Source organism: Drosophila mojavensis, unplaced genomic scaffold, assembly GCF_018153725.1.
Source record: "Drosophila mojavensis isolate 15081-1352.22 unplaced genomic scaffold, ASM1815372v1 contig_80, whole genome shotgun sequence".
Classification (NCBI taxonomy): Eukaryota; Metazoa; Arthropoda; class Insecta; order Diptera; family Drosophilidae; genus Drosophila; species Drosophila mojavensis.
Genome location: NW_025318906.1, coordinates 10,017,740 through 10,042,319, shown reverse-complemented (window position 1 = coordinate 10,042,319; position 24,580 = coordinate 10,017,740). Strand labels below are relative to the sequence as shown.

The 24,580-nt window shown below is 41.4% G+C and overlaps 1 protein-coding gene across 2 annotated transcripts; it reads right to left on the bottom strand.

Annotated features, from left to right (window-relative positions):
- Nucleotides 1-1,130: 1,130 nt before the first annotated feature.
- LOC6579328 lies at nucleotides 1,131-24,476 on the bottom strand. 2 transcript variants are annotated; one of them, XM_002005188.4, is made up of 13 exons: nucleotides 23,575-24,476; nucleotides 8,277-8,390; nucleotides 7,909-8,194; nucleotides 4,829-6,682; nucleotides 4,421-4,750; nucleotides 4,272-4,369; nucleotides 3,800-4,200; nucleotides 3,406-3,732; nucleotides 3,162-3,345; nucleotides 2,939-3,098; nucleotides 2,749-2,875; nucleotides 2,520-2,665; nucleotides 1,131-2,438 (listed from the first exon to the last, which is right to left on the bottom strand). In XM_002005188.4, the coding sequence occupies exons 2-13, from the start codon at nucleotides 8,357-8,359 to the stop codon at nucleotides 2,103-2,105; spliced, it is 4,332 nt and encodes a 1,443-aa protein (XP_002005224.3). In that variant the 5' UTR covers nucleotides 8,360-8,390; nucleotides 23,575-24,476; the 3' UTR covers nucleotides 1,131-2,102. The 2 variants fall into 2 exon arrangements, with proteins under 2 accessions (XP_002005224.3, XP_043867055.1); XM_044011120.1 differs by having other exon boundaries at nucleotides 4,424-4,750.
- Between the last annotated feature and the right edge of the window lie 104 nt (nucleotides 24,477-24,580).

Below are 24,580 nucleotides of genomic sequence, written 5' to 3'. Positions count from 1 at the left end.
CTTGCACATGTTTTGTATAAATTTTTAGACACCATCACATCTGCTTAAAGCTAAAGCTACTTCATATATATATATATATATATATATATAGATATATATTCACACATATATATATCTATACTTTCTTTCGATATATGTATATTTGTTTGTATATATATTTCACTTAGTTTTATTTATTTATTTCTTTTTACTTTGTATTTAAAGTATTTTCGTGTGCCTTGTGTAATATGCGCTTCATTTTCTGTTTCTTCATTTTCTCTTAGGCTTAAAGTAGTACTAGGTATACTTGAATACTCTGATTTTTCTTTTTGTAAACTGATTGTACAAAACATGCATATATATTTTGTCTAATGCTAAATACACATCGTATTATTATAGATTATACACATACACACATCGATATAGTATGATATATATGTTTTATAATCGTAATACTCGCAATACTCATCTAAAGCATTTGTCAACAAGTTTTTAGCTAGAAATGATAGTTTAACTAGGAAATCAAATATCAAGTTGATTTGTTTGTTCGTTTAAGCCTGAAACAACCAATTTTGAGTCTTTAGTTACGCATTTTTACTTTTATATAGCTACAAATGTATATGTGTGTATATAATAGTACTAGATGGCATAGGCATAGGCATAGCATAGGACCAGGCGCCTAAGCGAAACTGAATTTCAACTAAGAGCAAAAACTTTGATTTATTGATTGTTTTATTTTGTTTTTATTTTTTGTTCGTTCTTTCTTCTTTCTCTCGTAACTAAAAAGCAACTACTATATACTTCACATATATATATAATATATATTTTTATTTAAGAGAGAGTTTTTCTTGCTTGGCAAAATAACAGAAAAACAACAAAAACAAATAAATATATTTAACATTTAGTTTTGTATATAGCTATAAATTTTAGATTTTCTTTACATTTTTAAAAAGCATGTATACTCACTCTCTCTCTCTCACTTTCTAACACTTTCTAGCTCTGTCTCTTTTTGTGTAAATAGTACATCAATTTTAGCCTTCAATATATATGCATGTATAATACATATATAGATATATATTTATAGTTGAGTATTTCCCTTTTTTCCACATTCAATTTCATTATTTTTGTGTTTTGTTTAAAGCTGAAACCCACGCATTGTAGTTAAGTATTTTCATGACTTTTGCTATAACTAGGTATAGTGCTTATAGAGAAGTTTTTCTATTACATTTAAGAACAGCTACATTTAAGTTTTAGGTGTCGTATCTCTTTCCTCTTATTGTCGTTAGCACATTTGATTAACTGAAAGATCATCTCAAATGCTTTAGATCAGCAATTTTTGTTTTGTTCCTTCTTCTTTGGTATTGTCCATAGTTTATTTTTTCTTTCACTAATCTCTAAGTATACATAGTTATTATAATATTTGTGCTTAGTTTTTTACTCTTCGTTTTTCTTGGCGGCAATCATACATTTTTGTTTACAGTTAGATTTCCTTTATAGTAGTTATACAGACACCAAAGTGTTTACATTTATCTTAAGCTAAAGCTGTGTAGTGTTTTCTTTAAATATATATGTATATCTCTTTAGTTTCATATTTTATTGTCCACAATTGTTTACTTTTTCTTAGACACATTGATACACAGGGATTATGTTTGGGAATATGTATTTATATATTTTGTTTCTATATATATGTATTTATCCATTGACATTTGATTTTTGATTTTCGAATTCTGATTTCGGATATCGAATTTCGGATTTCATAGAAAACTCTGTGTAAAAAAATTGACAAATAAATTCGGCAAAAATTGACATTACGCTTATGTTGCCCCAGATTTAAGTTGATTTCAATTGGAATCATTGAATGCTGTTTCAAAATACCAGCTATACCTCAAGTTCAGTAGCAAAATAGATATGTATATATATATATATATGACCATATATATATACATGTATATGTATAGGGTATATGTGTGTGTTTGTGTGTCCAGCACAAGAGCTTTTCGGCTTTGTACTTTGTGCAAACGTTTCAAGGATATGCTCTATTCAAAGATCATAATATGGCCATTTCTCTATATAGGCTAGGTATACATATGTATTTCGTGGTTTTACAATTTCCTTCTGTTCGCTTACTTACGCTCCTCACTGTCGTAGAAGTCAATGCCCTTCGGCTTGCCATTGTGATAGTTGAAGGGTTTGCGCTTCCTCACCGGACCCGTTGCCATTTTGGAGAGTATATCGGGTCCGCCCGGATGCAGATCGTATTTTTGCACTGGATCCTCGTTGGCTGGACGTGAATATTTCTGGATTTGTTCGTTGATCCACGGCACATACTTAATGACATTCGCATAGACGCCGGGTAGCTTGGGATGGGCGCACATGATGCCCCACGAGACGATGCCGCCGACAAACCAACGATCCTTTTCGCCAGGATATGGACACAGCAGAGGTCCGCCGGAATCGCCCTTTAAAGAGAGAGACAGTGAGGATGAATAATAGCTTAAGTAGTTTATATATATATGTATGTATTCTATAGAGATGCTCACCTGACAGGCATCCTTGCCTCCGTCATCGTAGCCCGCACAGACCATGCCCTCGGATACGGTTAGATTGTCCAGCCATTCGTCACATTGATTGCGCGTTATGATGGGCACCTGCACCTCATTGACTATGAACTCGTAGGTGGACTTGGCTGCAATGATAATAAATAGACATATAACTAAATCTAAGAGAGAGAGAGAGAGAGAGAGAGAGAGGAAGAGTCTAATCACTTACGATCTTTGTCCTCGCGCTTGCCCCAGCCAATGACGGTGCACAGCTGTTCGGGTCGCAGACTCTTGATGCTGGGCGGCGGCAGACATACGGGCAGCAGATGCTCATGGAAAGCCACACGGGTGGCCAGCTGCAAAGGAAGAAAATAAGCTAATAAATAACAAAAGATCAAGGAAATTCCTAGGTAACCCACCTGAAAGAGGGCTATGTCATTGTCATGGGCGATGGCCATATTGTACTGCGGATGTGGTATGACCGTTCTGACCTTAACCTTTTGGCCTGTATAGGTAAACGAATTGCGACGCGTAACGCCCAGCTGTATGGTCCAATCCTCCAAGTCGATAACCGTATGACTGTGAAAGATGAGGAGTTACATATAGTAAAACTACATCCATATAAGGTTCAGCTGAACTTACTTGCCCACACAGTGGGAGGCGGTGAGCACCCACTGGTCAGATATGAGCACGCCTGCACAGTAGAACACCTTCTCGGGTCCGCCCAGGATGGCGGCCAGGAAGGGCCAATTGCCGGGATTGGCCTGAGAGCCGCCGATGATGCGCCTGGAGGGCTTGTGACGTCCACGCTTGACCTTGCCGCACTCTAGGGAAAGCAGAAAGGGATTAGGTCCAGCTTCACGAGTAAATTCCTTGTTAAACCCACCGAAATTGGAGCAGGTTAGCTCAGCTATGGGATAATCCTCTGTCTGCCGGCAGTTGGCAAATTCCTGCATCAGCGTCGAGCGGCGTTTGGCATACAGCTTCCAGATGTCCGTGGAGACATTCACCGAGGCCAGCAGCGGACGATGCGTGCGCTGGGTCACCACGCTGGTGGCATTCACGGCCGAATAGCCCAGGATGGAGCAGACAGCGCTGGGCGAGACGGCACGATCCCAGTTCTTCACACAGGCTGGCATCCACTGGCGCTTGTTCATGCGAAAGACTTCCAAGACGCCAGAGCCCACATCGCCATTGCGCTCACTCAGACGCACTGCAGCACAAGATGAAGATCATATCAATTAGCTATTAAGGATTTCAAGTCTCCTGAAGATACATACAACAATTGCGTTCGTCCTGTGCGTAGGGACAGTCGATGACGCCGTCGCAAATGTGATCGATGCTAATGCAACGCTCGTCTCCACAATAGATTTCGCCCTCGTGACAGCGCGAACAGTTGCCCTCGTCCTCTTGGTCCATGCAGTCCAGGTGGCCATCGCACACGTATTCCTTGGGCAGGCAGCGGCTGGTGTCGCACTGGAAGCCATCGCATTTGGGATTCGCCGACGATACCATGACCTCACGCACCTCATCCAAGCCCACACAGTCCTCGGCGCTGGAAAAGTCCTTGAACAGTTTGCAATTCAAATACTCCGGCAGACTCAAGCCAAAAACGTCAAAGAAGAAGCCACAGCGACGCATTGTTTCCGTGCAGAGCGTCTTACAGGGCGGCACAGCGGCGCTGCAGGCGGGGTGAGAATGTGTTAGATGGGCACATGGATACATAGATGCTCGGTAGAGAGATCCACTTACCCCGTCTGTCCACACTTGGGCACGAAGAGCGTGCAGAGGAAGAGCGAGACCAGTTCGTAGCAGCGCACATCGACCAAAGCCTCAAAGGAGTCCAGATCCTGCAAATGGGATTACTTACTGCATTGACTGACAATTGGGCGCATATTTACCACTTGCGTCTCCAGCTGACCAAAGTGTCCAATGTAATTGGGGAACACGGTGTAATTGTAGGGTATCTGCGAGCCCTGACAGAACTTGATGATGATGGGCAGACAGGTGCCCGGCGCCGGGTTCTTGCCAAAGTTCGATGTATCCTCCACATGGATGGTATTGATGATCGTCTTATTGACGAACTTAATTGTGGGATAGGCATTGAAGTAGGCAGCCAAGCCGCCGGCGATGGCCAGCAGGGCGAAGGCATTGATCAGGATTTGGAATAGGCGAAACTTCAAGCGGCCGTTGGTGATGTAAGGATTCGAGCTCTTGCGACGATTGATGATCTGAGGGAGAGAGTGAGACAGAGAGAGAGAGAGAGTAAGTCTTGAGAGGGAGGATTAGTGGGCGTGAATCTGCCTTACCTGATGCTGCAAGGACATGGTGTGCGGTGCTCCGTTCTGGAAGCGCACGATGGTTTGTAGACTGCTGGGCGTGGCGCTGGCGCACTTGTTGAGGGGCGACAGCGTCTGGGGCGGCTCCAGCTCCTCGATGGGTTCGTGCTGCACGCCCTGGCGACACACAATGGGCGCCGGGGCGCTGCACAGCCGCTTGGCGGACAACGAGGGCAGCAGCGGCGCCTCCATCAGCTTGGGATTGTAGCCCGGACTGGAGGTCTGACTGAAGCTGTCGCTGGATATTGTCGAGTCCTGGCGGAAATTCATCTTGCCACGCATCGGCGTCGCCTGCTGCTGCTGCTGCTGCTGAGGCTGATTGCTGCCGGAGCCAATGCCAAATCGAGATGGCACCAAATCCATCAGCGGCTGTCGCTGCACCACACTGGGCGCCTGGCTCTTGCGCGCCGTCTGCGTGGAGGCGAGCAGCGGCGTCTCCATCAGCTTCGAGTTGTAGCCGGGGCTGGAGCTGATGGAGTAGCTGTCGCTGGACAGCGTGGAGTCCTGCCGCTGCTGCAGCTTGGGATAGACAATGGGCGGCGGCTTCTTGCGCGTCAGCTTGTTGCGCACAGTCAGTGGTGGTGGTGGTGGTGCCGATGGTGTCTGTGCTGCCTGCGGTGTGCCCGCCTGATGCACCTTGGCCACATTGTCCATGCACTCGAATGCACTCAGATTGCGCAAGGGCGGCTCCGGCGGACCTGGACGTTTCACTTGATTGTTGGCTGCGCTGGCGGCCACGGCGACAGCCGCCTCGGCGCCCGAACTGGATGACATGGTAGCACTGGATATGGTGCTCGAGCCGCTGCCAGCGGACGAAGTGGACGCCGAGGCGGAGACACTGCTGCTGCTTGCCTCCTTGCCGCTGTCACTGCTCGAGTTGTGGCTGCTCTTCGGATTGGGCGGCGGCGGTGGCAGCTTGGCCGGCAGCTGGGGCATCTTCCGGGCCGGCACCTGCGGCAGCTTGTTGTTGTTGGGATTGCAGCCAGTGGCGTTGCTGCTGCTGCTGCTATTGATGTTGCAGTTGCTGCTGCTGCTGCTGTTGTTGTACAGATTATTGTTGAGCTTGTGCATGACATCGTTGAGAGCGGCTCGCTCGAGGCGGCACGTGTCCTTGGCCAGCGGCGAATCGATTGAAATGCTCGGCGGCTTCTCGTCCAGCGACGATTGCGTGTCCACCGATGAGAAGCGACTGCGAAAGTCCACACTGGTCGAGCTGGAGGCGAAGCGTTCGCTATGCCCGCCCGTGGATGAGCCATACGCCGAGTCGGCGGTGCTGCTGGAGGAGCGCTGGGCGCGCTTGGCCATCATGCCGTAGCGACTGCTGCTGCTGCTGCTGTGCGCATAGCCGGCGACCTTGACGGGTGTGGAGGTCAGTGACTCATCGAAAACGGAATTCTCCAAGCTCATGCGGTCGTCATCGGATATGCCATCGGCATCCGTGTATGTCGGACGTGCGGCTAGGTCAACAAGCAGCGCTGATTGTCCCACGCCCCCTCCTCCAGCACCACCAATACCACCCACACCACTCACACCACCAGCACCACCTGCGCCAGCGTTCGCTGTGCATTCAATGCTCTGACTGGCGCTCGCTGGCTGCGGATAAACAAATACATTGCCGCCATTGGCAGCCGCAGCGGCGGCGGCGGCAACGGCGGCAGCGGCGACTATATCCTGGCCAACATCCTGGCTGCCGGGCTGCCAGCCGCATTTGGCGGCGCGCATCAGGCGACGCGGTATGGGCGGCGGTGGCGTGACGGGCGTGTCCACACGCACCAGCTGCTGCTGCTTGGCTGACTTGCAATATTTCTGATCCGCCATGTTTACCTGTCACACACACACACACACACATACAGAAGCAACAAAAGTAAAATAATGTGAAAGTAGAAAGTCAAATGGCAATTCGGACGGGCAATGAGTCAGTCTAAGCCGGCGCTAAGCCGCAGTGCAAAATCTGACACAGCTTGCTCTTTCCCTCTCTCTCACTTTCAGCGCCCATCCTCTCACTCTCTCTCTCTCTCTCTCTCTGCTGTTGTGAACTCTGTTTGCCCGCAGATTTGTGCGCGTGGCACACTAAACATTTTTGACGCTGACGGCGGTTTGACGCTGATGCGGGCAGATAGCTAAAAAGGGGGGCAACTGAGGTGGCTCGTTGTTGAGGGGTGGAGGGAGAGGGTGAGTGAAGCCTGACATTGTGCAGCGCGTGCATGGCACACTTAGGGGCAGAGGCAGGTAGGGGAAAGTGGGCGGTAACTGTGAAACTGTACTATCGATAAATTATGCACCGCCAGCGAAAGTTTGTCCGCATAACTAAGTGCAACAGTGCTGAGCAATTAGCTTGTTTACAGCCAAATTGGGGGAAAATGGCATTTTAACTGTAACTAATGACCGCCAAGTGATGGGTAGCAATTATTGCTGATATATTTTGAGAAAACTTTTCGAAAAGTTGGCCAAAAACTGAACTGAAGCTAAAGTTGAGCAATTGTGAAATTTCTGACCTCTGAATGGAAAATTTTAGTTTAAGCCAACAACAAACTAAAAGCTCAATTGCCAACTCTGAACTGAGCTTACGACTTTGTTTCTGAGTGCCTTTCGAGAGTTTATAAATAGTTTATAAAAAGCGGAAATCGATATTGAATAAACTTTTAAGCCGCTTTTTGGGTAGGTCAACAGAATATTATATTACTTGGAGTGAAAGAGTAAAAGAGAGTGGAATGAGTGGCTGTAGGGCAGCTAGCTTTAATTGCTAATATTAAATACAGAAGCAATTTATAAAAGTCTTACTTAAACATAATTATATATTAACCTGTATATTACATTCCCTTAGCAATATCAATAGAAAATTTCCAGTAAAACATATGAAATTGTCATTTCATTTTCCTTAGAAATCATATAAAAAACTTCTCTCCAAGGCAATGTGCTGCCGCTAAGAAAAGCCCTTCAGCCCTCAACTAAACATATTCTTATAAAAGTTTCCTATTTAATTTGCAACTATGAAGTTGCAGCTAAATTAAAATTGAGCCCAGCCTTTTGAAGGATATTCAAGGACTCACCAGCAAATCGGCGGCAGATTGTGGCTTCTGCTTGTCCTCGAGCATGGGATAGTAGTGGGACGAGTGACGCCTCACAATGCTGCTGGAGCTGCTGCTGCTGCTGTTGTTGATGTTGTTGATGTTGCTGATGTTGCTGATGTTGTCGATGTTGGTGCTGCTGTTGCTGTTGCTATTGTTGCCGCTGGGCAGCGGCAGCAATGTAACCGACTTGCATTGCTCCTGCTGCTTGTCATAAAAGTCCAGCAGTGAGTTGAGTGGCAAGGCCAAGCTCGAAGCGCGTTCCGAGCTACAAGTATAAGAGGCAAAACAACTTTAGCATAAGTGGACACACTATTAATGCATGGGGGGGGGGGCGTGGCAGCACTTACCGTGTTCGATTGCGTTGAGCATCGCTCGAGTGCGATTCGTGCGAAACGCTTAGAAATTGTTTATTCATATCGAGTGCGTTCATGTTTTAATCAGCGTCATTAAGCGAAATCGAACTGCAAATATATGAAAAAGTTTCAGCATTTAACACAGTTGGCAAAAACTTTTGCTCAGCACTTGATAAACTTATCATCAAACGCACACACAGAGAGAGCGAGAGAGAGAGAGAGGGGGAGAGTGTGTGTGGCACATGCTGTGCATAACAAATGCCAACTAGCTGAGGCCACATCGCATGCAAAACACTCGCCGCATGAATAAAAATCAATTATGCAATGGCTCACACTTTGGCTTAATACGTGCCCACAACTGTCCAGACAAAAGTGCAGGATACGCTCTATACAATCAGTCTCCCTCTCTCCCTCTCTCCCTCTCCCTCTCTCTCTCGGCGAAACGGAAACGTTACCATGCCACGCAATTTGGCCTTTTATGTCTAATGGATATGCCATTAGCCCGGGCCACATAACAAAACATCGCACAGACAATGACATTGGCCTCTGGCTTGGCTTTCTGGCCTCTCACCTCTCGAACTCAGCCCGCATTAGAGATACCAAATACATGTATACATATTGCCATTGCCAGCGGCCATTGGCCATATTATCAAAAATTGTCATAGCGTTGAGCACGTGTCGGCATTTTCCATATAGCCTGTTATACCATTGCCAGCAGATGGCAGATGGGATAATGTTGGTAGGTTGAGTGAGTTATTATACAAATATCTATATGGTTATAATTTATATAGAAGCCAACTGTGGCTTGTTTGTATGAAAGTTCACTAAACTTATTTAAAATGGACAAAATATGAAACTAATATGAAGATTGCTATAGATATATTGAAGGAGGTTAGGAATTGGTTTGGTCAGCGTAGATTATGTTAATCTAAAGTTAGGCTACGCTGAGTTAAGCTCGGTTAGGTTACATTAAAACCTTAAGCATTATTATAAATAATTGTCTGAAGAATTTTAAGCACTAGAAATCGTATCAAACAACAGTCGAGATAATCTAACAAATAAATCAGAGAGACTAAGATTACTATTTTAAGCGTGTGCAAAAAAGACTTCAACAATACATTATTAGATAATTATGCTTAAATATAATATTGTACTAAACTGAATCCACTGAGGATCATATAATGTAGTTTTTTATTTTATTTTTTTTTTAAGTGAACTAAATTAAATGTTCAGTTGAGTTTCCATATTATGTATACGTTTTACTTGATTTTATTTTATTTTCTTTATATATACACAAGCTAATATTCTTTTATATTTCTATTTCTTTCTATTTCTATTCTATTTCTTTCTATTTCTATTCTATTTATTTCTATTTCTATTTCTATTTAAAAACAAGTTTTCATAATAATATTCATAAACTCATATACAAACATGCTGTTTCAGTAATTTAGAGTTTAGTTAATGAAGCTAAACATTTCAATAGCTGTTGAAATAAAGCCAACTGATGGCAAGTGAAATAATTTCGCCAGCTAAAGCACTTAATCAGTGACAACTTTTCATTTGGGTCTGAAATGATGTAAATACAATGCGTCGGTCACGTGCGCCTCCCTTTTGCCAAATATATATTTCATGCCAGAGACAGCAGCTCTCCTTCTCTCTCTCTCTCTCTCTCTCTCTCTCTCTCTCTCTTGATAGTTGTGTATGGCAATATAGTTATATTTGTATATATATATATGTATGTATACTGTATTTGCTTGGTAAGTAGCTGCGCTTTATTGTCAGCCACTTTGATATTGCCCAATATTCATTTGTTGACACGCCCCTCTGCTGCTGCTGCTGGTAGAAACTGTGTCAGCAGCTGAGCCTTAAAGCTGTCAGCGTATAATACACAATATTATGATGGCTCCATTGCCTTTGACATGGCTGACTAAAGTGGCCTTAAAGCGATTGTTGTTGTTGTTGTTGTTGCTGCTGCTGTTGCTTGGCAGCTGGCAGCGCGAAATAATTGAGCGATTTATGACTTACGCTCGATTCGGATGATTGAAAGCTGCCAGCTGGCAGTCAAAGGCAATTCACATCAATGACGAGTCAATAAAACAGTTAATTAAACAAAATACAGGGTATACTGTGTGCTGCTGCTGTTGCTGCTGTTGCTGCTGTTGCTGCTGCTGCTGTGACCTCAATGCGTAAGCTGTTGCACACAGTTTTCCAGCTGCTCACAATTCCAATCAGGGGCTGGCGCCAGAGCGAGACAGGTGCAACAGGTGAAAGTGAAATGCAAGCCGAAAGCAGCAGAAAAATCAGGACAATGCATATATACATACACAGACAGCAGGCGCCAAAAGCCCAGTGAGTGTGAGAGAGGGAGAGGTAGAGTGGAAGAGAGACGGCGAGAGCTCAGTTCTGCTTGATAATGTGTCAAGGACGAAAATTGACACTAATAGGATTCAGTCAACTCTGACAGGTGCACACAATAACAACAACGACAACAACCGGGCATACACACATACATACACAGAGCTCCACACTCACGCGGTTATCTGTTTAAATTCCCAGAACTGTTTATCATCTGGCCGTAATATAATTTCACATATTGCACAGCTTCAAGCGAGCCAGGAATCAATTCAATTGGCCTCAGTAACGACCCTCAGCTGCCTCATATTTCGGCCAATTTGCTCGCGAAATTTGGTTAGGGCCATGCAAATGGCGTTAAGCACATATCCTAGTTACAAAATATATACATTTATAATAAGCCTGAGGAAATTTCTACTACCTATTAAAGCCCTTTGGGAAAAATGTTTAAAATCAATAATTTTTCTAAGCTGTTTCAAGATTTTGCTTTCGCTTTGTTTATCTTATGTTTGGGTTACTATTATTATGTTAAAGCAGATTTAATCTGTTATTAAAGGCTGCTTTATAGGATTTAAAAAAATCCAAAGTGTGTGTTGATTTAGGCTGGAATTTTGTAGAGAATTTTATATATTGAATGTTTTTCTTTTGAAGAAAATTTGCATATATTGAATGTTTCTGTTTGACGAAATACTTTTACGAATTATTATAGCATACATTTTGGGATCAACGTGGATTAAATGTTATTGAAATTATAAAAAACCGAAATTCTATAAGGTATATATAAATCCACAAAGATGTAGTTAAGGCAGCTGCATGACAAAAGCTGAATGCTACGAGTCTCGATGAAAGGTGCATTAATAAAACTTGTGGAAATATTGATCATAATTAACTCGTCCAGAAAAAAGCATGGCCCCATGAATGCCTCTGAAACTGTGGGTCAACTCTTCTAGTGAAGGTGGCAAAAACTAGCGTGAAGGCAGCTGCATAACAAAAGCTGAATGCTACAAGACTCTGTGTAAAGGTACATCAATGCGGACTGACTGAATAATATGAAGCTTTTGGAAAAATGTATGCTCATTGCTCATGAAATAGAAAACATAATGATATGATTTACAGAAATATAAATTCTCTTAATTCAGGTCTTCTAGCGAATTTATGGATGAAGCTAAATGTTCTGCGACTGCAAGACAGAAGCTGACTGATATGACACTCGACGGATGTTACATTTATTAAACATGCGGACAGACGGGCGGACCGATATGTACATATATATCATTATAAGCATATCATATTTCTGGATAACTCATTCAATTTCTTTGCAGTAAAAAACTCTAATTTGATTTTGTTAACTTAATGGAAATTTTCAATTTCTTGTAAAAATTTGTTTAAAATTTATTCAAATGTGTAAAGAAAATGAAAACAAACACACTTTTACATATCATTATCAAGAAAGAGCATCTAGAAGGACACTTCGTCAACAGTGAAGCTCTCATAGTAAAGCCCATAAGGCTGTCCAAGGCCATGTCGCTGCGCTAACTGCGCAGTTAGCAGAGCAGAGTCCTTATATGTACGTGTGTGTGTGTGTGTGCTTGAGTTTTTTGTATGTATGCATGCTAATAAAGAAGCATAGAATGATTGGCATAAAAGCTATGAGCAGGGCCCTTCTAGAACTCGGACTTGCTTTAAATTCAATTTCTTCGTTATTAAATAAATTTCAAATGAAATATTTAGAAATGTTTAGCAATGGAAATATGCATGAAACTGAAGCAAATGCATAAATTAGAAGGCTTAGATAAATATATATAAATAAATTTGTATATTAAATATAAATAAATATAGAAAATATTTAATATAAATAACAACTGAGGCCTATGATAAATACGCAAATTTAATTAACTCAAATGTCAGAGCCACAACCAACCTTGGACAAGCTGAAGGCTAGCCAAAACCACTGCAACTCCAATAAGAAATGTTGAGAGCAAAATAAAGCATTTCTAGCCAATTTGAGTTGTCAGGAAAAGTAAAATATTTCAATTATCTTATTGCATTGCTCTGCACAGTTTTCCAGCTAGTTAAAGTGCAAATATTTCAAAGATTTGCAGTGTAAAAATATTTGTGCTTCAAGTTGTTTTTGTTTTTTGTGTTTGCCCGCATTTCGTACTTTGTACTTTGTACTTCGTATTTCGTATATTGTGCTCGGTGCGCACAAATAACTTGCTGATTAACTTGAAATTCCATTTGCCATTTCCATATGCCGAATGTAATTTACTGCGTTAACTTTGCGCAAATATTTTCAAACAGCAAAAACAAAAACCAAAGCAACAACAACAACAACAACAACAACAACAGCAATGACAAACAGTAGAGGCAGCAACAGCAGTATTAACAGCTGTACAACTAGACGTATACTTAATACTGTTTGCCAAAGCAATCAGACAAGAAGAAGAAGAATAAGAAGAAGATGCTACAGCAGCCTCAGTCTCAGCAGGAGCAACAGCCAGTGAAGTAAAAAGCAAAGTTTATTTGGAATTTAAACCTTTTAAGTCGCATTTTGGCCATGATTTTGCAACAACAACAACAACCAAAGCAAATGAGGTCTGTGTGTATTTTTTGTGATTTGCAATCTGCGATTTGTTTGGCCTTTAAGGAAATTTTTTTCACATTTTTTTTAGTTGAGAAATCGAGACACATGCGAGACGGGTTCAAGAAAGTGACGATGACCTCAAGCTGAGTGGAAAATGGAGCAGGAGCATGGAGAAGACTGGGAGCAGAAGCAGAAGAGAAGTGGAAAATAGACTAAGGGCAAAAGACTGAAGAAGAGACTAAAGCAGATGAGAGTAAGCGACGTGCAGAAGTAGAGGAAGCAGTAGGAGCTGTAAGAGGAACAGGAGCAATATGCAGAAGCAGAATTAGTGCAGTAGTATCAGAGTCAGGAGCAGTACAGGGAATAGGCACAAATAAAATAAAATCAGCAGCAGGAACAGCAATCAGAGTAGAAGCAAAATAAGAAATAAAAGCAAAGGCAAAAGAAGTTAATCCAGGAGCAGGACCAGCAATTGAAGCAGGAGCAGAGACTGGATTAAACAGACGATGAAACAATGGCTGGAATAACAAAAAAAGACTTAGCGGAACCAGCAGCAGCAGCCGAAGCAGCAGCAGCAACATGAGGAGGAGTAAAACAAGAAGCAGGAGTATGAGCAAATGGCACGAGTGCAAACAAGAGCAGAGCCAGGAACAGGAGGAAAGGGCAGAAGTTGAAATGAAATCAAAAGAAGTGTAACCAGGAGCAGCAGCAGCAACAGCAGCAGGAGTAGAAGCGGGACCAGCAGCAGGAGCAGGAGTCGAGGCGAACGGTGGAAAAAGAATCAGCAGCAAAAGGAGTATAACTCTGAGCAGGAGCAGCAGCATGAGCTGAAACCTCCAAAAGGAGTCGAAACCGACTAAGTAACAGCAGCGGGAGCAGGAGCAGGAGCAGGAGCCTTAGCATCAGCGGCATCTCTTGTCTGCTTATCTTGTCTGCTGCAGCGACTACAAAAATGTTGTCATGACTACAATTTGGAGGGGCTACTCTCTCACACATTCACTCCCTGCCTGGCCACCAGGATACGCTTCACTGCTTACACGCTCAACCACCCCCGCCCCCTTGCCCTTCCTTGCCGTTCCCTCATTCGCTTTATCCTTAAACGCGCCTCGCTTTACCCGCACATAATTCGTTTTCTGGCCAAATTCGAGCAGCTCTTGAGGCCAGACTAACAAATGCAAACAGTTTATGGTTCATATGAGTCTCGAATTGGCATAAAGCATACAAATGCCAAGTAAATATAATTTGTGTGCGTGTGTCTGCCTATGTATGTGTGCGTGTGTCGTGTGTGTGTCTGTGAGAGTGTGAGTGTGAGTGTGAGACGTGCATACACATTCGTCGCAATATTTTATTTTCCATGCATTTATAATATTTATTTGCCAGCGGCAAGCAGGAAGTGTGGCAACAGCAAATCGGGAAAAAAGGAGCAAACTCAGCTGAAACCACAAATGAAATTCAATTATTTGAGTTTTTTTTTTTTTAAAGCAAATTCGGTTATGAAATCGAATACAATCCAAGCTTTCATTTGAGGGGGAGGGAAATAATAAATAAAAGATTATGCTTATAGACGAGGTTAAACTCGTAGAAGAGATTACACATATAAAAGAGATTATTAATATAGGGAGATTATTATCATAGGGGAGATTATGTTTATATAGAAGGTTCCGATTTGGAAGTAATTTATTTATGGCTTTTATTTCTTCCTGTTGTCTCTTTGCTGTTTATCAATCAATTTGCTTGAGATCTGTAGAGAAATGCAAATATATTGATTTATTTCTCAAACTTCTTCTGAAAGAATTCTGTTCCATGCTTTAGCCCTATCTCTAACCGTCTTTAATATTAACTAAACTAAACCAGCATTATCTTAACCCTATCCCTAGCGAACTATGCCAAGTGTCTGAGCAATTTATGCAGCTTATTTAATAACGGAAATATTTAAAAATGTGTTGCCATGAAAGTGTTGGCAAATTGCAGCTGGCTGCGACATGCCACATCATTAAAATGCCAACATGTCCTAGCCGGACAGTGGCTAGTGTTGGGGACAGTGTTGGGGATTTGTGTGTTATGCAAGGCTGGGCCAATTATCGGAATGTCGCCATCAAATTGCTTTGGGGCCATTGCTTAATTTGTCTTGGCAGCATCCTGCCGGACAACCGGACAGCCGGACAGTCGGGCAGCTGGACAGCTGGGGGCCAAGGTCAAAGTCCAAAGTAACACCAAATCACGGTTGACATGGGTGCGACTCAAGCGGACGTGTGTCCTAATAATGTTACCCATATGCGACCAGCTCAACCCTAACCTCATCTACTCATCTCATGTAGACCAGGTTCGACCTGTCTCTGTGTGTGCACGTGTGCGTGTGCTTGTGTGTGTGTGCTTGTGTGCGCTTGTGTATCTTTCGCATATTTTCTCATCTGCTTGTGGTCCGAGCTTCTTGGAATTTCATTAGATTGCGCTACGCCCATTGCCTGTCAGCCCAAAGGGGCGTGGACGCAGGCAAGGGAAAAATGACAGAAAAAAAGTAGAGAGAAAAAAACGTTGGGAAAGAGAATCATGAAAAATTTGAACAACGTGTGTGAGAGCGGCCAACTCACAGTTGGAGCTTGAGCATGAGTCGAGTCGAGCTCAGTCGAGCCCAGTGTCCCAGTGTGAGTGCAGCTATGCGTACAATTTCCAGCTAACAATATTTATCTTCCTTTTTTTTTTTTGCACTTTGTTTCGGACCCTGGGAGCTGGGGATAATTTGAAATTTATGACCCCGCTGCTAGTTATATTCTTTACATTTCTGTTGGCCATAAATTATATGTGTGCGTATCTAATTAGTTTATGCAATAACAGATGACAGGTAGCTCTCAGGTAGGTGTGTGGACTCTGTGGCGAGGGAGACTCTTAGAGATATTCAGGACAATATTGGGGAGAAAGGGAAAGAGTGTAAGAAGAGGCTGTGTTGGGAGAGGAAGATAGATCTCATTAGTCAAAGATTGTCTGACGAGAAGAAAGGCAAACAGAAAGCCAGAGACAATGGTAGGGCGGAAATATAGAGAGGGAGAGAGATAAACCGGAATGAGGAAAGATGCAGAAAGACACAGAGATATATGCAGATGCAAAAAGGGAAGGCAAAATAGAGAGAGAGTGAGAGAGAGAAAGACTAAGATAGAGATGGAGAGACAAGCAGAGAAAGAGAGAGAGAACGCTAGGAAGAGGGAGTAGGACTTAGAGCTAATAAGCGAGAGAGAATGATTCTCCCTCTGACTGTCTACGCCGATATAGGGAGAGTGATAAAGAGAGCGATAGATGGGAATGATTAACGATATATGTAGCGAAATAGAGAATAAGACACACCAAGAGAGAATGAACTCTGAAAGCGAATCAGACTATAACATATAAAATTCATAGAATGACTAAGTTCAACAAAACTCATATGCAAAATCTTCTACATACTTTTCAGAACTAACTAGAAATTAAATATTCAGTTGTATTCATGAGAATCGCATAGAAAGGTAACTAAGCTTCAACTAATAACCAGCAGTAAATAAAATGTTGTAATTCTCACAGTCACAGGAAGAAGCTTAGCTAACTGTGAGTTATAAAGGACCTCAGCTGTCCATAAAGATTAAGGTGACAATTAAAGCTGTAGATAAACAGATAAAGATACAAAGATAAAGATACTGAAACACAATCATAAAATCTCTACTAGAGTTTTATGTAACAAAATGGCAGACAAACGCGCTGAGCACAATGGCACGCCCATACAATTAACAAACGAAACGTAATATAAGACACACACACACACACGGGCACACACACTCACTCAGCACACACATAGAGAAACATTGAAAAGAAAGACAACAACAATACCTGATTTCATTGTAAGTAATTGTGCAATCAGATTGGGGCTTGGGCGTGCGACATAATGTGATTGTGTGCCAACCTGCAATGGCTGGGCGTTTACTTGTGTGTGTGTGTGCGCCTCTATGTATGTGTGTGTGTGTGTGCGCCTCTATGTATGTGTGTGTGTGTGTGAGTACACACCAATACGGCGTATTGTTGTGCGCGTGCTACAAATGGCGACAATGAAAATTCAACTATGCTGAACTGTGCAGCTTTCAAGTCAAAGGCAAATTGTTTAAAATGTTGCAAAAAAAAAAACTCTAAGTGGGTGCGTCTATGTGTGGGTATGTATATGTATATGTATATTTATACGCACTTCAGGTATGAGTGACAGTTTGCAGCTGGCCACTATAATAAGCATATAACATATACCAAATTCAATGTTGCCTACATCCGCTTGCCTGATTTGATTATACCCTGTAATGAGCCCAGGGCATAGGATATGCTGAAAGAGTAGCTAAAACAAATGCTCATTATGATTTCTAATATAAGAAATGCTGACAGAGTATTGAAAAGAGAATCTCATTATAATTTTCAATATATGAATTGAAAGGCAATGAAGCGGAAGAGCATCCCTATGAAAATATGCATCAATGCGAGGGCTGTTTGAATAATTTAACAATATATAATAAATAATTTAACAAGATAAACATATCTATATATATTTTACATATATCTATATTTTATTTTACATTTTCTTCTACTATCCTTCTCCTTGCTAATGGGTATGAGTTCATCTATTTGCATCTACAATATTTGCTTTCGCTTTGCTAACAATTCAATATGTTTTCATTTTCATTTTACATTCAATAGGCGTGTCAATGAGTGACAATCATCGCCGCCATCAGCATCATCATCAATGTCATTATTATCATCATCAACTTCATCAGCAAGAACAACAGCAACAACTCAACTCAACTCAACTCTGTGCACAGAGCCCATCCCATTTTTTTTCGGGGCTTTCATTTCGTCTCATTTCCGCTAGCGGCGATCGGTTACCGAGATGGGTGTGTGTGTGCGTGTGTGCGTGTGCGTGTAAGCACATGAAATTGAATGCCGTTAAATGGTCTGTCCTGTTCCTTGCCGTTAGCTGGCTGGAGTGGAGTCTGGGCCACTGTTTGCCTGCCACTCAGCTGTCATGTTTGATTTGCACATGGCTGAAATGCAGAAAATTGTGCGCGTAGCAAAGGGTGTGTCCATGTGTGTGTGTGTATGTGTGTGTACACTCTAAATGTTCCTAACTCATACATATGCATGTGTATGGGTTCAACTTTCATCCGACTTGTGTGTGAGAGTGTAAGCAAATAGTTCCTGCTTTCTCAAATCCGCAAGGATTTTGCATTGTCATGTCCTTGTTATGCGCGTATGTGTAGGTATGTGTATGTGTATGTGTATGTGTGTGTTGATAGTTCTGAGCCTTTGATGGCAAGTTATGGTCATATACACAATTGCTTCGAAATGCTAGTGCGTGAATTAGGCCATCAATACTCTCGCCCCAGTCCAGCCCATCTAAGCCGCATAGCCATAACGTAGAGCATGCTGCCTCTATGATAGGAATGCCTCTGGAATCCTTTCACAAATTGACGCAAGTTTCGAGGAATCAATTCGAATGGCGTGTAAGTGCACTCCAGATTAGCCTCACTTATTCACAGCACTGACAAATGCGTCGAAATTAGTTTAATTGGCAAAGAGAAATTTCCTGGAAATTTCCACAAACTGGAAATTCGAGTTAAACGAATTTGCATGTGCGTGAAATTCGAATGTGTAAATATATGTATATAAATATATATAGATGTATGCATACTCAGCTATCTGAGCTCACTGTATATCATGCGAAACGGTAAACTATTTGGCATACCCATAGTCAACTATTTAGTATTAGTTTTCATGAAGCTTAGTTAAGGTTTGGCTTTAAGAGAATATTCATCTAGTTTTCAATAGTATTTCCATAGTGCCGTAGCAAAATATCTGATTACGGTAGGGCTTTGTGCGTTTGATTGATTTGGTAACTAAATTTTGTGCATTAACAGAACAAAAAGCAGGCAAAATTACCCATTATAATGTTTCACAAATTCAGAGAAAGAAAGAGAGCGAAAGAGGTATAGAGAAAGTGGGTGAAAGAGGGCGAATGGGTGATTATAGAAACAATGGAATAATATAGGAAAATATAGCTAGATTGAGTGTGAGAGACAATAAGAAAATGATATATAGAGCAAGCCACAGAGAAACAGAGTGAGATGGAATAAAACAGAAAAAGAAAAAAAAGACAATGTGTGGGAGAGAGAAATATACAGAGAGAGAGAGAGAGAGAGAGAGAGAGATAGAAAGAAAGAGGAAAGAAAGACAGACAGTGAAAGACAGAATCAGATAGAGAGATAAACACGTATAAATAGAGAGAGAGAGATAGAGATAATTCAGAAGAAATTGAAACAATCAAATTTCAGAACAAATTAAGAAAAGCTGTCAAACTAACTGCAACTCATATCCGATTACAACCCACAGACAATATTCCAATATTTGCTCCAAATAGCTAATTGTTGCTATGATTAAAATCAAAACTCAAAGTGAATTTACTGTGCCGTGTGGCAGCTCTGTCTGGCCAACTGTCAATGGAGCTGAGGATTTAGTGCTGGCTGGAAAATCAACAGAATAAACATTTTCATTTTCATTTTCATCATTTTGTGGCTCGTTGTTGTCATTTTAAGTTTACATTTTGATCAGGAGGAGCTGTAACAATGTTGATGACAGCGATGGCATTTCATTAGTCAAGGCGGCAATGACTGACTGACTGACTAGATGAGAGAGTGAGTGAATGAGTGAATGACAGATGGACAAACAGAAGCTGCTGATGCTACTGCTGCTACTGTTGCTACTGCTGCTCCTGCTGCTCCTGCTTTTGCTGCTGTTGTTCTTGCTTTGTTTTTGACATTTGCGAACGCTCGTTTGGTCCGCACGTGGCAGCGGTTTATGATGCCTGAACGAGCAATGAAAGCTAGCTCTCTGTGTCGGTGTGTCGGTGTGCCGATGTGTGTGTGTGTGAGTAGAGATAGCGAGCAGGATGTCGAAATGTCCTGATAGATGTCGCTCTGAGCAAGTCGCGTGCTCGTCAGGATGCTGTCCCAGCGCTTGTGTGCGCTCAACCGTTGACAGTCAGTTTGACAATCGGTCTGACTGCCAGTCAGTCAGTCAGTCACTGAGTCAGCGAGTCCATTGTCTGTGTGTGTGTGGTCATATGCTGCCCTATGCCTGTGTATATACAGTTACATTTATCAGCTAGTCACCCAGACATGCAGCTAACCATTAAGCGCTTGTCTTTCGTTTTGCCACATTTCAATTTCATTTTGTTGCAGCCACGCCTGCTGCCTCACTCCTCACTCCTCACGCCTCCTGTCCCGGTTGCCAGCTAGTGTTTCGACGGAAATTGATTTTTGTACTTGAACGCTTTTTGCCACTTGTGCGCAGTTCTTGCACCCTGAATGGCCCGATTCCCCCATTCTCCCCCATTCTCGCCCATTCTCTCCGTCTGCTTAACTGTCTGGGTCGCTCGCTGTCCGTGTCGCATAATTTATGATTGCGCCAAGTTGCGAATGAATGCGCCACATAAATCGTCTTCATTTCAATTGCATTGCATTATTTGCACCTCAGATTTTAATTAGATTTCGAATGCTAGCCGCTAAACGTAAATCGCATTTGAAAGCACGCGCCCAGGGCTAAGAGACGGGGGCTCTGTGTCTGTGCGGCAACAGCGATAGCGCGCCAGACTCTAACGATGGCAAACAGTTGGCCAAGTCCTGTCGAGCGGCGTCAAGGACATTCGAGTTTTGTGCAGCTTCACAGCCAGACCCAGGCCCAGCCGCAGCTGCAGTCAAATTTTTGTTGCTGCTGCTGCTGCGCAATTTGCTGGCATTAAATTGTCTTGTTATTCAGCTATTGTATGAGTGTGTCCCAGTGTGAGTGGGTATTCCTGGGTGTATGTGTGTGTGTATGCACAGTTCTTTCATTTAGTTAGTTCTGACTTATCTTCGAGCTCTTCTGCTGGTTGCCCTTGGTATTCCACATTTCATTAAAATTAACTTCAGCATCAAAAGCTTTGGGAAAATTAATTATTGTCTCAAAAAATTACGAAATTCAACCGAAAAACCATCTAGTTACCTAGCTACAGCTATTTAGCCATTTACTTATGAGCCACGTGTTATCATCATCATTTACAGGCCAAAATCTATTCAACTTTGATATGTTAATAAAATGTTAACAATATTTACGAAATCTCTACAATTAAGGTACTCTCATTTGATCAGAGTATCATCCAGGCAACAAATGTTAATAAAATGTAAACAATATGTTAGCCATTTTGTAAGGTAATTAATTGTAGGCTTTAATTAGCTCACCTTAAACTTTGCTATAAAAAAAAGGAAAAAACAATTCAATTCAACTCAAAAAAAGACTAAAACGCTTCGTTACCCTAAACACACTTGTTATGCACCTAGCGATCCTATCCAGTCTAAGGTCAGTTCATGTTAAGTCAATTTTAGGGCAAGTTCATGGAGCTTTCGTTTGAAATTGTGTTAATTGAATGCGCCTGCAGCGTGTCTGTCTGGCCGATAGCTGGCTTTTGTAAATTGATTTTGCATTACAGAGTAATTAGGCAGACGAACTATGTAAATTTCAAGCTAAACCCAATAACAGAAAATGCATGGAACGCATTGATAAGGTTCGTGTAGAACAACAACAACAACAACAACAACAATAGTAACAAGAGCAAACAAAATTCTGTAAACGGCAAATGCAGAAATCGGCTTACAAAATACGTTTGCTGTTGGCCCATTTGACGGGGACTCAAGCAGGCCGGCAGGCAGTGAGGCCGTGAGGCCGTGAGGCCTTTATGGAAGTTATTTTGTTTTTGCTACAGCATCACACAATCGATTTTCGTCTTGGGTACATTATATAGCTGTTTGTGTGTGTATTTGTTGTGCTTTTGCCTGCCAGTCAGGCAGCCAGCCAGGCAGCCAGTCAGAGCCAGTCAGCCTAAATGCCAAATTGAGTTTGCGGCGTCCGAGCACAGCCAGCACAAGTTGATAAAACTTGCGACCGTTTCACGTTCAACGTGGCGTATAAGTGTTTTTTCTTGTAAGTCACACGTACAGCTAGTTTGTGAGTGTGTGTGTGTGTGAGTGCGCTGTGTGTATCTGTGTATTTATATTTGTATTTCGCATTTTGCTCTCTGTCTCAGTGTCTGTGTGTTTCTGCCCTGTTTGTTTGCCACTTCAACTCCGTCAGGGTTTACAGATTCTCTGTGTTGCCTTACGCTGGCCCTATCTCTCTATGTATGTGTGACTGTGTGTGCGTATTTTATTGTGCGCGTGTTTGTGTTGTGTGAGCTTAACATTTTTTCCTTGCCTAAGTCAAATAATGCGCCAACACATCATTTCACACTTAAATGCTGTAAAAATATGCATAAAGCTTTGTCGCTTGAAACGAATTTGATTTCTTGCTGCCCTTTTTTATATAAGTTTGACGTATGACCCGTGTCTCTTACCATTGCATTCCGAAATACCAACTGGTAATTTGAGTTAACTTGACTGATATTTGAATTCATCAAATTTTATGCTATGGTATCGCTAATTGGTGTATGCTTTACTGTACTAAAGTACTTCATCAATTTGTTTTTCAAATTGTTCAAATTTTTGTATTATTCAACTTCGTTCTTTGTTAAGTGAGCATACTTCATATATTGCCTAAGGCTCACAATTGACTAAACTAAGTTTCACAATATCCCACAGTCAATTTGCCCTTAGATATAGTTAACATATGTCAATTAAATCTAACATATATGTTATATTTAAACGTATGCCAAATCTGAGTAATATTCTATTAATATTTCCATGTCTTATAGAATTAGAGATAAAATTTATTTTAAGTAGGCTGCGTAAAAAGCACAGGCAGTGATCTTATGTAACATGTCTTTAACATGCACATAACAATTGCAAAACTTACATAACATATGTTTTATCAAATTTCAATTCCTAAAAGTCGAATAATTAAGCTGTGTTATTTATAGAAAGAAACGACGCATTCCTAATAGGCCAGTTAATCAGCTTGATTAACAGTCATCTAACATTATCAGTCATCTAACAGCATTTTCTTAACATACCTCTAACATATAATCAACTTATCCTATAGATTGGTTTTATTAGATTTATTAACTTCATATTCTTTCTGCCGCCTCAAAAACTATGATATGGCAATAGTAAACTAAATAACATTTTCTTAACAGACATTTAACAGTTAATCAGCTTAGTTAACCGTCATAATATAACATAAGCTTACTTATTTATAATTTCAAGTCTCGTTATAGCCAATTTTTACAATCCCCAAAAAGTATGCTACGCTAAATTTATTTCGTGTTAACTTCACACATACTTTTTACTTGCCTTATATATATCTATATATTTTTTGTTTTTTACTTACATATCTCAATTGCTGTTTGTACTCAGCTCGGCGGTTGTCGTATGCTCTTGTTGTTGTTGTTGTTTGTGCGTTGACTGGCAGCATCAATCTCTGTTCAGCTGAAGCGTTTGGCATCTAACACTGGCAAAGTCTGTTGCTGTTTGCTTTATGCCTGTCGCGCCACGGGCCAAAAACACCTTAGTTGTTGTTGTTCTACTTGTTGTTGTTGTAGATGTTGTTATATATATTTATTTCGTGCCTTGCTTACAAAATCCAAGAATCAGCGACCCAGCAACAACGTCGCAAAGGGGCAACAACTGAAGTCGAATCCAAAAATATGAAGCGCACAATATATTTTTAGTTGTCGAGCCGCAGACACATACATAAACATATATATATATATATATATATATATACACACACACACACTTGTGGAAACAGCGTGAGTGTGAACGTTTGTATGTGTGTGGTTTTTGTATGTATTTGCCTTGATATTTTAAGTATCCTGTTTGCGTTTTGTGGGCTTCGGCTGCTGCCTGCCTCCGTCTTCTTCTTCTTCTTCTTTGGTTGGCTCTGCCTCTTCTTTTGTGTTATGCTTTATTCTTTGTTTAGTATTATTTGCGTAAATGGCATTTACGTTTTGCTTCTTTTCGACACCTTCAATTTGATTCAATTTATGTAAAATTGTCTATATGTATATAAATTTGTTTTTTTTTTTTTTCAATAAATATAATTAACTTAATTTTTTGCTGTTACTTATTGTCAGCGTCGATTGGCTTAGTCTTTGTCAGGTGCAAATAACAAGGTGCAAATTGTTTACTTAAATCTAATTTATTGTCACACACTCAAAAATTTCATTAAGTTTTAGTCACATCTGTTTTTGTTATTGTCTTTTTTTTTTACAATTATTCACTTTGATTTAATTCATAAAAATGCAAGTCAATTTAATTGTTTTTGTCTTTGATTTTGATTTTCTTTCATTTTATATTTCACCTCGATTTCATTTTACAAATGCAAAGTCAACTTT